Below are 15,166 nucleotides of genomic sequence, written 5' to 3' on the forward strand. Positions count from 1 at the left end.
AGAAGCCAGCGCAAGGGAAGAATGAGATGTCGGAGCAGACGGAAGCTGAGAGAGTGAGGTGAAAGTGACTCGAAGCTGCAAAATGTGGAATTTGAAGCCAAGCTATTTTGACATAATTGGAGTGCTTACCCAAATTAACCGGAAAAAATGTCCCTAGCCAGCTGGACTAAGCAGAGTGAGTCACACTTTAATAATGATCATGATACAAGCAGCACACCATGTGTGTTAGTACAACTACAGTACATACACTGTCTGGCTAGCTGTGTACAAACAAAATAATGAAATGTGGGCTAATATGACGTCCTATCGCATTGTGTTGAGCATTATAAACTCAAAACGCATTTAGTGCTAACATAAAAGCTAGCTTATCTCTTTCTGTAGCTAGCTTTTGCGGCTAATACCGAAGCATGCCGAAGTGTTACTACACTAGAAAAGAGTTCAATGTCGTTACAGCTTGGTTATTATACAGGTTACGTAACCAAAATTAAATATTGTAGACGGTATTTGAATGAATTTTTAAAGTGATTAAAATGTTGAATTTTTTTGCTCCAATTAGCTGCATTGCTAGCATACTTGCCAACCCTCCCGAATTTTCCGGGAGACTCCCGAAGTTCAGTGCATCTCCCGAAAATCTCCCGGGACAACCATTCTGCCGAATTTCTCCCGATTTCCAGCCGGACTTAAAGCACGCCCCCTCCAGGTCGCTTGGCCAACCAAAAAGTAACCACAGAACACTATAGCGTATAGTGTTCTGTGGTTACTTTTTGGTCGGCCAACGGTTTACGTTGTATTGCGCACCCTGACGGCAAGTGTGGGAGTCGGTTCTGAAGTATGAAGTAAAGAGACGTAACTTCATCACCTCGCCTGGTTATTGACTCCAACCCAGAATTTTACACTGCCCATACCTATGCTCCTTCAAAGGCTGTGCTACTGGCTGCGAAGCATTGCACTTTCAAAGACAACAATGAGTAGAGAGGAGTGTTACGTGTGTATATATGTGTAAATAAATGAACACTGAAATTCAAGCTTAGGCTGCTGCCCCCGCGACCCGACCTCGGATAAGCGGAAGAAGATGGATGGATGGATGGATGAAATTCAAGTATTTATTTTATTTATATGTATATATATATGTATACGGTATATATATATATATATATATATATATATATATATATATATATATATATATATATATATACATATATATATATAATAAAATACATATACAGTATATAGTGTGTGAATGTGAGTGTGAATGTTGTCTGTCTATCTGTGTTGGCCCGAATGCAGCTGAGATAGGCTCCAGCACCCCCCGCGACCCCAAAAGGGACAAGCGGTAGAAATGGATGGATATAGCTAGAATTCACTGAAAGTCAGGTATTTTATTTATATATATATATATATATATATATATATATATATATATATATATATATATATATATATATATATATATATATATAACAAATACTTGAATTTCAGTGAATTCTAGCTATAAATATATACCCCCCCCCCCCCCCCTCCCCCCCTCAAATCTCCCGAATTTGGAGGTCTCAAGGTTGGCAAGTATGATTGCTAGCCACCAAGAACGAGATGATTTTTCCATGTTAGACTGCAAAAAAAAACTTTTGTCTTCTTGTCTCTCATAAGGATTGTGATCTATAGGTAAAACTCCAAAAAAAAGGGCAGTTCCCCTTTAAGGGTTGTGGTTGGGGTTTTGACAAGTTGGATAGACATGGATGCATCGGGCTACAACATCTTGCCGGAGGTCCGTAAAGTACTTTGAACAATCAATAAACGTGTGCAAGGGCGACGCCGAAGTGAGCGGATGGTGGTTGATCCTCGTGTGACAAAAAGGACTTGTACTCCGTGGAAGTGTGAAACAGGATTAGCGTGTTTTACACACGTCTCCATCGGCCCGGCTCTAAGCGGCAAGGGTCCACCTCGTAGGCGGGCAGCTGGCCCGGGTCGGGCCGACGTGCACGGAGGCGAGGACCGGCAAGCGGGGGCCTCTGAATACCAGCGTGAATATATTCATCCTCATGCTGCTTTGTTAACACGTAAACCCCCCCTCCTTCCCTCCCTCGCCCTCCCCCGTGACCCCCGAGGATCAGAGACCAGGTTGTCGAAACATTTGTAACATTTGGCGAAAGCAAATCTCAGGCTGCCTGTTGAATTGAGGCGAGGACCAAAGAGGAACAAAGTCCCCCTCCAAGTCTCTGAACCCCCCCAACCTCTCCTTATCCCTCTCGCTCTCTCTCTCACACACACACACACACACACACACACCTCACAAACTCCAGCAAATCCTCTTTATCTGCTCGCAGCCAGATGGGGCGGCTGGAATAATGGGCCGAGCCCGGCGAGTTCCATTCAATTTGTCACGGCGTCTAAAGAGCTTGTAAGCTCCCCATTTGGACGTGTTATAGTAGCCATGGGAGGCTCGCCAGTCTTCCCACTTAATTAGCTCCTAATAGCTGTTGTGGAGATAAAGCCAACTTAACGTGAAAGACCGCCGGCGGTCCTGGCGTATCGTTTTAACCGCGCTGACACCTCCTCTCAGGAGCCAAAGACACGACGCTGGCCGACGAGGCGTCTCAGACAAAGTTGACGCACGGACAGAACTTTGCCTTTGAATAATCCAAGCAACTCGGACTTCACGCGAGCGTGACTCCAGTCGAGGCCACGGTTACCAACATGCGTTTTGATACTTTTCGATACTTTTCAAAATAAAGGAGACCACGAAACATTTCATTATTGGCTTTGTTTGAATTGGAACTCTTTTGATACATGAACGCGACCAAAGAACAATGTTGCCATCAAATAACAAAGTGAAGTAAGCAAACAAAGACTCTTAATTTGGCTGGAAGCAGTAACATATTCCCATTCTATTATTTTGTCAAAATGATGAATCTACTTGTTCATTTCCTGTTAATATCTGCTTACTTTCTGTTGTGATGTTCTATCTACACTTCTGTTCAAATGTAATTGTTAGAGATGTCCGATAATGACTTTTTTGCCGATATCCGATATTGTCCAACTCTTAATTACCGATTCCGATATCAACCGATACCGATATATACAGTCGTGGAAATAACATAATTATGCCTAATTTTGTTCTGATGCCCCGCTGGATGCATTAAACAATGTAACAAGGTTTTCCAAAATAAATCAACTCAAGTTATGGAAAACAATGCCAACATGTCACTGCCATATTTATTATTGAAGTCACAAAGTGCATTATTTTTTTTAACATGCCCCAAAACAACAGCTTGGAATTTGGCACATGCTCTCCCTGAGAGAGCATGAGGAGGTTGATGTGGACGGGATTTTGGGGGGGGGGGTATATTGTAGCGTCCCGGAAGAGTTTGTGCTGCAAGGGGTTCTGGGTATTTGTTCTGTTGTGTTTATGTTGTGATGTTCTCCCGAAATGTGTTTGTCATTTTTGTTTGGTGTGAGTTCACAGTGTGGCGCATATTTGTAACAGTGTTAAAGTTGTTTATACGGCCACCCTCAGTGTGACCTGTATGGCTGTTCACCAAGTATGCATGGCATTCACTTGTGTGTGTGAAAAGCCGTGGACATTATGTGACTGGCACGCAAAGGCAGTGCCTTTAGGGTTTATTGGCGCTCTGTACTTCCCCCTATGTCCGTGTACACAGCGGCGTTTTAAAAAGTCATACATTTTACGTATTGAAACCGATAATTTTGAAACCGATACCGATAATTTCCGATATTACATTTTAAAGCATTTATCGGCCGATAATATCGGCAGTCCGATGTTATCGGACATCCCTAGTAATTGTAATGTTACACAGTGCCCCTCGGTGGTGGTTTAAGGAAATCATTTCTGGTAGAAACGCCCCAATTATTTTATTGGCTGTGAATGTCACCTTATAAAGGTCGAAGGTCAGAGCAGTGTGAGACAATGTGCTCAACAAAAATTTCCTTCTGAAGCTTTGCATCATCGTTGTTTGTGTGCGTACTCTATTGTACATCATTAAATATGCTCTTGACCATCATCAAATCAAATCAAATCAACTTTATTTATAGAGCACATTTAAAATTTACCACAGGGGTAGCCAAAGTGCTGTACAATGAGCAGGTTAAAAGATAAAACGAGTACCGAGCAAACACAACACAACACAAACAGAACACGATAGAAAATAAATAATTAAAATAGAATTAATAAAAACATAAAAACATAAAAACAGGATCACAGCAGGTGTATTATGGGGCGCCATTGCAGGATGGATATCACTCAGTGTTAAAAGCCATGGAATAAAAGTATGTTTTTAAGAGAGATTTAAAAACAGGAAGAGAGGAGGCTTGTCTAACACTCAGGGGTAGGTCGTTCCAGAGCTTGGGAGCAGCAACGGCGAAAGCTCTGTCACCTCTAAGCTTCAGCCTTGTGTCAGGGACCGTCAACAGCAGCTGATCGGCTGATCTTAAGGATCGGGTGGGGCAGTAAGGCTGAAGGAGGTCGGAGAGATAGGTTGGCGCGAGGTTGTTTAGACATTTAAAAACAAATAAAAGGAGTTTAAAATGTATTCGGTAACGCACAGGGAGCCAGTGAAGGGACGCTAAAATAGGGGTGATGTGCTCACGTCTGCGGGTCTGTGTTAGCAGACGAGCAGCAGAGTTCTGCACGAGCTGCAGGCGGGCGAGGGAGGCCTGGCTAATGCCAACATACAGGGCATTACAATAATCAAGACGGGGTGGTATAGCTCGGTTGGTAGAGTAGCCGTGCCAGCAACTTTGAGGGTTCCAGGTTCAATCCCCGCTCTGCCATCCTAGTCACTGCCGTTGTGTCCTTGGGCAAGACACTTTACCCACCTGCTCCCAGTGCCACCCACACTGGTTTAAATGTAACTTAGATATTGAGTTTCACTATGTAAAAGTGCTTTGAGTCACACTAGAGAAAAGCACCATATAAATATAATTCACTTCATGTCATTCAATTTGGCTTGCCACATCATTCACTTCAAATAAAGCAGTCAGCCTTTAATGAGGTCTTTTACGTAATTCAAAATGGCCCTATGAGGGCAGCCATAATTGCGATGTGGCCCTTATAAAAACTGGTTTGACACCCTGCAGTAGAAGTACACCCTTAATAAATAATGCTGCACATGATAACTACAATACTTCTACTACGTTGTTTGTACTATGTGCTATTGGCATTTTTTTCACACAATATTTATAATCTAAAAGTTAAAGGAATGTTAAAACAAGTTAAAATTGTGCTTTTAAAAAAAAAAGAATTTCAACGGAAGACGTGATTTGGCAATCTGAGTTTTTCAAGGTACGAGCACGGAACCAACCTTAGCTCTTGGTCTGGATGCACTCATGCACTCAAACCCTTTTAAGTGCACTGCAAGTGCAGAAGTGTGCACTTTGAGATACTTTTGAGGTGTTGTAAGGAAAGCCCTGGTGTGTTACAGTGCCAACTAGTGGCCCGGCATGCACACTGCAGCTTATGAAGACTCACCCGGGCTTCAACTTGTTGTTTTTTTTTATAGGCGGCGATCCCGTGGGTGCTCGGCCTAAGCACCCACGTGGGATTGATGGCAACTTTCAATCTTTAAATTAATTTTTCAAAAGTCAATCTTGTTGTTAATTTTGTGGCAAGTTTGGTCTGTTTTACGCAATTAAATAGTCACAAATCATGTAGTCTGTAATTGTCATAGCCTAACCAAGATTTAATTGTGCCCGACATTGATCTAATGACACGATCATCTTGACTTTGAATACACTGCATTCTAGCGAATGATGGTCATACTTAGTCAACAGCCATACATGTCACACTAAGGGTGGCAGTATGAACAATGCCAACACTGTCATAAACATGTGCCATATGGTGAAACCACACTAAACAACGACAAACACATTTTGGAAGAATATTTGCACCGCAACACAACATAAACACTACAGAACAAATTCCCAGAATTCCCTGTAGCACCAATTCTTCCGGGACGCTACAATATAAACAAACGCCATTGATGGATCTACACCTAATATCCACTGTAATGATACCACGTACAATAGCGTATCTAGTCGATACTACTATGATTACATCGATATTTTTTAACATCACAAAATCTTCTTTGTTTTTTTTTTAATTTATATGAGATCGACAGGCGGATCGGTGCGGCGTCTTCAGTAATGCGGACGCTGTATCGATCCGTTGTGGTGAAGAAGGAGCTGAGCCGGAAGGCAAAGCTCTCAATTTACCGGTCGATCTACGTTCCCATCCTCACCTATGGTCATGAGCTTTGGGTTATGACTGAAAGGACAAGATCACGGGTTCAAGCGGCCGAAATGAGTTTCCTCCGCCGGGTGGCGGGGCTCTCCCTTAGAGATAGGGTGAGAAGCTCTGCCATCCGGGGGGAGCTCAAAGTAGAGCCGCTGCTCCTCCACATCGAGAGGAGCCAGATGAGGTGGTTCGGGCATCTGGTCAGGATGCCACCCGAACGCCTCCCTAGGGAGGTGTTTAGGGAACGTCCGACCGGTAGGAGGCCGCGGGGAAGACCCAGGACACGTTGGGAAGACTATGTCTCCCGGCTGGCCTGGGAACGCCTCAGGGTCCCACAGGAAGAGCTGGACGAAGTGGCTGGGGAGAGGGAAGTCTGGGCTTCCCTGCTTAGGCTGCTGCCCCCGCGACCCGACCTCGGATAAGCGGAAGAAGATGGATGGATGGATGGATGTTTATAAACTCAAGAAATATGTCCCTGGACACATCAGGACTTTGAATATGACCAATGTATGATCCTGTAATGACTTGGTATCGGATTGATACCCAAATTTGTGGTGTCATCCAAAACTAATGTAAACTATCAAACAACAGAAGAATAAGTGATTATTACATTTTAACAGAAGTGTAGTATAGAACATGTTGAAACAGAAAGTAAGCAGATATTAACAGTAAATGAACAAGTAGATTAATCATTCATTTTCTACCACTTCCATCCATCCATTTTCTACTACTTGTCCTTTTAAATTTTTGGACAAAATAATAGAATGATAAATGACACAATATGTTACTGCATACGTCAGCAGCTAAATTAAGAGCCGTTGTTTGCTTACTTACTAATAAAAGGAAAAGTTGTCTCGTATGTTCACTATTTTATTTAAGGACAAAATTGCAATAATACACATGTGTTTAATGTACTGTAAGATCCTTTTATTAAAATAAAGCCAATAATGACATTTTTTGTGGTCCCCTTTATTTAGAAAAGTACCAACATATTTTTGGTACCGGTACCGGTACCAAAATATCGGTATCGGGACAATACTAATACACACACACCGAGCACCCACTGGCAGAAATGTAAATCTTCCCGCCTTCTGGACACGGGACGGCGCCGCTGAACAATCCGCGTGTGAATGTTTGGCGGCGGCCGACGTGCTCGCAGCAGCGGCCATGTTGGCCCTTCCTCGCTATTCCCACCAACAAAAGCCCGAACTTTGCTTCATTTGCTTCCAAGATTCCCCCGAATGGGTCGTAGGCGAGAGCAGGACGTCATTCATGTGTGAAAAGAGAAAGCTTCTCTCGTGTTCTTCCACCCTCCTTTTTGTTCCCTTTTCTTCTTCCTTGTGCAGCAGATTAGAAGGATTAAGTATGGCCCACATATGCTCCTCTCAACCATTGCTATTCAGCACCACGCTGCTGAGAACCCAAACTTTGTCTGGTGCTGGGACCGGATGGTCCACGGAGTAGGACTTGGAGGTGCTCATCAGCGACGCTCGTCTTTGCCGTGTTGAAGAAACAGCAGCTGGTTTTAAAACTGCAAGTGAAAGTCGTCGCTAATAGAACCTGAAAGAACAAACACAAGGTTTCCTTAAAGGGGTGCACCGCCACTATGAGTACTAGGAGTGCCAAAATAAAATAAAAATAGATTTTCATATTAATCACGATTTTTATTTGTAACGATTCTAAATTAAAATTAATTAAAAAAAAATTTTTTTAAATTATTTTTCAATTTAAAATAAATTAGATTTTTAAATTACAAACAAAACAAAACCAAAAAAAAAAAAAATTTGCATTTTTTTTTTTTTTATTCTGTCGTGTCCAGCCATTCAGGCAAATCGATGTAGCTTTAGAAAAGACAAAATGTTGGATACTTCTCCAGTTGCCTTATTTATATTTCATAATATTAAATGTTTGGGTAAAATTTTATGAAAACAAAATCAATTTTATTTTAAGTAAAATATAATTTTTTTTAGAGCTGTTTATCTATTTTGTGGAGGAATGTAGTTAATCGAAGAACTGGCAACCAATGGTATTAAATAAGTATTGATTTGGAATGGAGAATCGATTTTGAATCGAATCGTTATTCCCAAGAATCGAATCGAATTGAATCGAATCGTTATTCCCAAGAATCGAATCGAATTGAATCGTGTGGTGCCCAAAGATTCACAGCCCAAGTAGATAGTATCATTTGTCAATAAAATGGTATAGGTACACATCTGCATAACAATGTACTTGTATTTACATTAAATAAAACAAAAAAATAAGAAATATATATCAATTTATAACAATTTATAACTTTATTTACATTATGTTTTAGTCCGTAACAGAAACATTAAAAAAACATTAAATTTGCTTGAAATTCTTTTTTTTATTATTATTAATTTTTTTGACCAACTTGAACCGTTTGATACCCAAAACTATATACCCAATAAATAATAATACATTCAAATGGATCAGCAACATTCACAATATTAAAACACTTTAATCTACAAAACAAAAATTAATAAAACATTTTTTTAAATCAAAATGAGGAAGTCAGGATTAATGGCTACATTGTGAAGCGGGTTTTGAAACATGATACTGATAAAGCATGGTTTTGTTGTAAGAATTTTATACATTATTTTTTTTTAAGTTTTACTTGAACACTTCATTTATCTACTTAAAACTGTTTTATCCAAAGTATTTTGAAGGTAAATTTGCCAGCAAGCACAACAGTCTCAAATGGTTTGATTAATCTGCATCATTTTTTGCGATTATTCACATGAATGAACTCGTTATTTTTGACCGCCCTGGTTAGAATATATTTTTATTCCTAATTAAAAATAAATATATTTATATTTTATTGCTTCATTAACCCTTACTTGTATGTATGTATATCATATGTCCAGACTTTAGTGGACACTTCCTCTATGCTATAGTAGGCACTGTAAATGGGGATTAATCTGTTCCAGGGTCAAACTGTGGCCCTCATGTGAGCTTTTAAGGTTTCAAGTAACATTGTAACATCCTTAAATGCCATCCAAGTGTAATAAGAAGTGACACTTTATACCGCTTTAAATGTTTATTGGTAAATAAATGAGAAGTTAGCATTATTGTGTTATCTTATATTTTGCTTTCTTCACTCAGCAGGTCCAGAGGTCACGTCAGGACAGCATTTGACCTGAAAGGGGGCAGCAGCGCTCCAAAATCTGACACATTTGTTTTGTCAAGTAAGTGTGTGAAAATATGAAAAAAATTTCAGTATTTATAGTTGTTCATAGATTGTGAAATATTTGGTTGATTAGCCTTTTTAATGTATTTATTCGTGTAATTTTGAAAGAAATGTTTTTATAGTCCACCTGCAATTTTGCCAAATTGAGATGAATATGAATGCACATGGATATTGGTTTGTAAAGGGTTCCTTTAGGATCAATATCACTTCAAATACACTCTTATTCACAAGCCGGAGGTCCCTGCTCCGTCAGTTTGGGGTCCTTGACCTGGACAACGTTGAAGACCCCTGCACTAAAAAACTAATTGTGGACTTGAAATGAACTGTTTTTTTATACGCACTGGGCATTTTAAAAATACATGAACATGTATTATCATAAGCACATACCAATTATAAACATGTAATTATAGATTTTTTTATGATATAGCAGGGGCCCCTATTTGGGTTAAAATTATAAATATATATAAAAATGTTGTGTATATGAATTTTGTTTGTATAGTACATATCAATTTATGTATATATATATATATATATATATATATATATATATATATATATATATATGCAGTATATATGTATATATGTATACAGTATATGTATGTCTATGTATGTATGTACAGTATATGTACACATACATATACAGTACAGGCCAAAAGTTTGGACACCCCTTCTCGTTCAATGCGTTTTCTTTATTTTCCTGACTATTTACATTGTAGATTGTCACTGAAGGCATCAAAACTATGAATTATGAATTTTCACCTGTGAAGTGAAAACCATTACAGGTGACTACCTCTTGAAGCTCATTGAGATAATGCCAAAAGTGTGCAAAGCAGTAATCAGAGCAAAGGGTGGCTATTTTGAAGAAACTAGAATATAAAACATGTTTTCAGTTATTTCACCTTTTTTTTTGTTAAGTACATAACTCCACATGTGTTCATTCATAGTTTTGATGCCTTCAGTGACAATCTACAATGTAAATAGTCATGAAAATAAAGACAACACATTGAATGAGGAGAAGGCGTGTCCAAACTTTTGGCTTGTACTGTATATATGCATGCATGTCTATATATGTATGTATATGTACACACACATATATGTATGTGTTTCGTATATATTTATTTATATATGTGTATTACTATTTTATTTTCCCCCACAATAGGCATCAACATATTTAGAACAAAAAAATATAAAAAATAAATATATATGTGTGTATATATATATATGTATATATATATATATATATATATATATATATATATATATATATATATATATATATATATATATATATATATATATCCATCCATTTTCTACCGCTTATTCCCTTCGGGGTCGCGGGGGGCGCTGGAGCCTCTCTCAGCTACAATCGGGCGGAAGGCGGTGTACACCCTGGACAAGTCGCCACCTCATCGCAGGGCCATATATATATATATATATATATATATATATATATATATATATATATATATATATATATATATATATATATACATATGTGTGTATATATATATATATACACACACATATATATTTATTTTTATATTTTTTTGTTGTAAATATGTATATATATATATATATATATATATATATATATATATATATATATATATATATATATATATATATATATATATATATATATATATATATATATATCAATCAATCAATGTTTATTTATATAGCCCTAAATCATAAGTGTCTCAAAGGGCTGCACAAGCCACAACGACATCCTTGGTTCAGAGCCCACATAAGGGCAAGGAAAAACTCACAACCCAGTGAGACGTCGATGTGAATGACTATGAGAAACCATGGAGAGGACCGCAGATGTGGGAGGGGAGACCGGATGCAATGGACGCCGAGTGGATATGTATATATATATATATTTATACACACATACATACTGTACATGCATACATATGTATATACATATGTATATACATATATATATATATATATATATATATATATATATATATATATATATATATATATATATATATATATATATATATATATATATGTATATGTATATATATGTATATATATATATATATGTATATGTATATGTATGTATATATATATATATATAGGGACGGCGTGGCGCAGTGGAAGAATGGCCGTCCGCGACCCGAGGGTCCCTGGTTCAATCCCCACCTAGTACCAACCTCGTCATGTCCGTTGTGTCCTGAGCAAGACACTTCACCCTTGCTCCTGATGGGTGCTGGTTAGCGCCTTGCATGGCAGCTCCCTCCATCAGTGTGTGAATGGGTAAATGTGGAAGTAGTGTCAAAGCGATTTGAGTACCTTGAAGGTAGAAAAGCGCTATACAAGTACAACCCATTTATTTTATTTATATATATATATAAATACTAATATAAATACTAATATATATAAATATAATAATAAATGTATTTTTTTATTTATTTCTACTTACAGTGTGTAAAACGTGTACAGTTAGTGAATGTTTTGGTCAAATATCATGAATTACAATCTGTATTACCCTTGGGTTGTCAACAAACACTGTCGCCATGGCAACAAAGATGTTTTAGCCCATGCAAGGGGTGTCCAAAGTGTGGGTCGTAGGCCATTTGCAGCTCGCTGGTTGTTTTAATTATTTATTAGTCCGTGATGCATTGTGGGAATCACATCTATTATATGCCAAAATAGAGGGAAGAGGCTGAAATGTTAACATTTGGGGTGGGGATGGGGCGGGGGGTGGGGGGGTGGGGGTACTTGATTGTGCGCTAACAAGTTATTAGAGTGTTATCTCCCTCCACAACCGTTACTGCAGCATGCAGACATCCTGCACACAGCAGGCGCACACGGAGTGCATTAAGTGTGGGAGGGGGTGCAGTTTAGTATGTGCGTGTGTGTGTGTGGGTGACATATTGCCGCCCTTATTGCGTGTGATTGTTCATGAGACACTCTCTAACACCATGCTCACTAAGAGGCCATGACGTCACAATCAATAGAATGATCGAGAATAGATCATCTCTAGAAAAATCTTAAATTAGTTTACAAAGATATTTCAAAAATGTATTCACTTTAAAGGCCACTTTAACAGCAATATTATGTGTGCGTCTTTTAGTTCATTAATAAGATGCTGACCCCCCCGCACCCCCGCGCTCCGTAATAGCGTCTGATTGGTGATACACACACACGCGCGCGCGCACACACACACGTGCGCACACACTGTGTTGTTGTTGCCCAAGTGAGCCGGCCCTCGCGGCGTGCGCGCGCGTATAAAAGGCGTCAGCGGCACACGCAAGCGCGTCACTGTGCAGCCGTCGAGCGAGCCCACGAGTGGATTTGTCGTGTCGTCACTTTGCAGACAACTAACGGTGAGTTTTATTCTTCCTTTTCTTGCTGTTTAATAATATACTGCATGAACAAGTAGTGTAAATACTCCACGAACAAGTATTATTTGTACTGTGAATACTGCAAGAACAAGTATTTGTAGTTTGAATACTGCATGAACTAGTATTATTTGTACTGTAAATACTGCATGGAGAAGTATTATTTGTAGTGTAAATACTGCATGAACAAGTATTATTTGTAGTGTGAATACTGCATGAACAAGTATTATTTGTAGTGTGAATACTGCATGAACAAGTATTATTTTTTGTGTAAATACTGCATGAACAAGTATTATTTGTAGTGTGAATACTGCATGAACAAGTATTATTTGTAGTGTGAATACTGCATGAACTAGTATTATTTTTAGTGTAAATACTGCATGAACAAGTATTATTTGTAGTGTAAATACTGCGTGAACAAGTATTATTTGTAGTGTGAATACTGCATGAACAAGTATTATTTGTACTGTAAATACTGCATGAACAAGTATTATTTGTACTGTAAATACTGCAAGAACAAGTATTATTTGTAGTGTGAATACTGCATGAACAAGTATTATTTGTACTGTAAATACTGCATGGAGAAGTATTATTTGTAGTGTGAATACTGCATGAACAAGTATTATTTGTAGTGTAAATACTGCATGCACAAGTATTATTTGTAGTGTAAATACTGCATGGAGAAGTGTTATTTGTAGTGTGAATACTGCATGGAGAAGTATTATTTGTAGTGTAAATACTGCATGAACAAGTATTATTTGTAGTGTAAATAATGCATGAACAAGTATTATTTGTAGTGTGAATACTGCATGAACAAGTATTATTTGTAGTGTAAACTGTAAATACTGCATGAACAAATATTATTTGTAGTGTGAATACTGCATGAACAAGTATTATTTGTAGTGTAAACTGTAAATACTGCATGAACAAATATTTGTAGTGTCAACTGTAAATACTGCATGAACAAGTATTATTTGTAGTGTAAATACTGCATGAACAAGTATTGTTTGTAGTGTAAATACTGCATGAACAAGTATTATTTGTAGTTTAAATACTGCATGGAGAAGTATTATTTGTAGTGTAAATACTGCATGAACAAGTATTATTTGTAGTGTGAATACTGCATGAACAAGTATTATTTGTAGTGTAAGTACTGCATGAACAAGTTTGTAAACTATAATAATAATATACTCTCTGCACTATAATATATGTAACCAATTATAATACATTTTTGTTACGTTTTAATAAGAAAACTGTTTTTTCTTTAACTTTATCAATAGAAGTGTTATATGACACCCTCATGTTAATACTAATAATTCACTTATTGATGATCACAGTAAACACAAAGTAGAAGTCATGAAGATAAAAAAGTGCTCATTTAAAGTTTTGGCTTTGCTCCCCGCAGGTGCGCATGCGCGATGGAGTCGGACGCGAGCCGCGTGTCCAGCAGGCCGTCATCCCCGGAGGGAGACGACCTCTTCACGTCCGCCCTGCAGCGCACGTCCGCGCACGGCTTCCCGGGGGCCGTGTCGTCCACGCAGGGCGACTCTCCGTCCCCCCACCACGCCCACGCCCACCACCACCACCACCACCACCTGCTGCACGGCGGCGGCGCGCACCTGCTGCGAGGCCTGTCCGAGGAGGACGCGCTGGCCCTGCACGCGGCCTCCAAGAAGGAGCGCAAGCTCATGTCCGAGAACGAGCTGCAGACCATCCGCCTGAAGATCAACAGCCGCGAGCGCAAGCGCATGCACGACCTGAACGTGGCCATGGACGGCCTGCGCGAGGTCATGCCGTACGCCCACGGGCCCTCCGTGCGCAAACTGTCTAAGATCGCCACGCTGCTGCTGGCCAGGAACTACATCCTGATGCTCAGCAGCTCTCTGGACGAGATGAAGCGCCTGCTCAGTGACGTCTACGGCGGCGGCGCGCACGCACACGCCGGCTTCCACGCGGCCGCCTGCGGGACTATGAGCCACGCGGGGCCAGTGCCCGCGCACGCCCCCGTGCACCACCACTCGCTTCTCCCGCCGCCGCCGCCTCCTCCCGCCGCCGCCGGTGCCGTCCGGGCCCCGCACGGACTCCTCAAGGCCCCCGCGGCCCCGGCCTTCCAGCACTGGGGGGTCGCGGCCGGTCTGCCGTGCCCGTGCAGCATGTGCGCGGTGCCGCGCCTGGCGGGAGACCCCAAGTGACGACGGCGGGACTTTTTGAACTTGTTGGCCTTTTCCCGGGAAGTCACGAGCGCATGGCGGGAAAGTTAACTTATTCACACACACACGCACACACAAAAAGCTGTAAATAAATGTACATTTTTCTACATCCACGTACATGTACACACACACTCTATAT

General features: G+C 39.8%; 1 protein-coding gene and 1 long non-coding RNA gene across 2 annotated transcripts in view; both read left to right on the forward strand.

Annotated features, from left to right (window-relative positions):
* Positions 1-15,166, forward strand: part of LOC140679328 (uncharacterized) — a 112,241-nt gene that overhangs the window by 27,342 nt on the left and 69,733 nt on the right. The window contains exon 3 of the long non-coding RNA XR_012050779.1: positions 9,377-9,459. This is a non-coding gene — a long non-coding RNA (uncharacterized lncRNA). The remainder of the gene's footprint in view (positions 1-9,376; positions 9,460-15,166) is intronic.
* Positions 12,744-15,134, forward strand: olig2 (oligodendrocyte lineage transcription factor 2). Its single transcript, XM_061970560.2, has 2 exons — positions 12,744-12,802; positions 14,223-15,134. The coding sequence occupies exon 2, from the start codon at positions 14,236-14,238 to the stop codon at positions 15,007-15,009; it is 774 nt and encodes a 257-aa protein (XP_061826544.2). The 5' UTR covers positions 12,744-12,802; positions 14,223-14,235; the 3' UTR covers positions 15,010-15,134.

This window comes from Nerophis lumbriciformis, linkage group LG13, assembly GCF_033978685.3.
Source record: "Nerophis lumbriciformis linkage group LG13, RoL_Nlum_v2.1, whole genome shotgun sequence".
NCBI classification, from domain to species: domain Eukaryota; kingdom Metazoa; phylum Chordata; class Actinopteri; order Syngnathiformes; family Syngnathidae; genus Nerophis; species Nerophis lumbriciformis.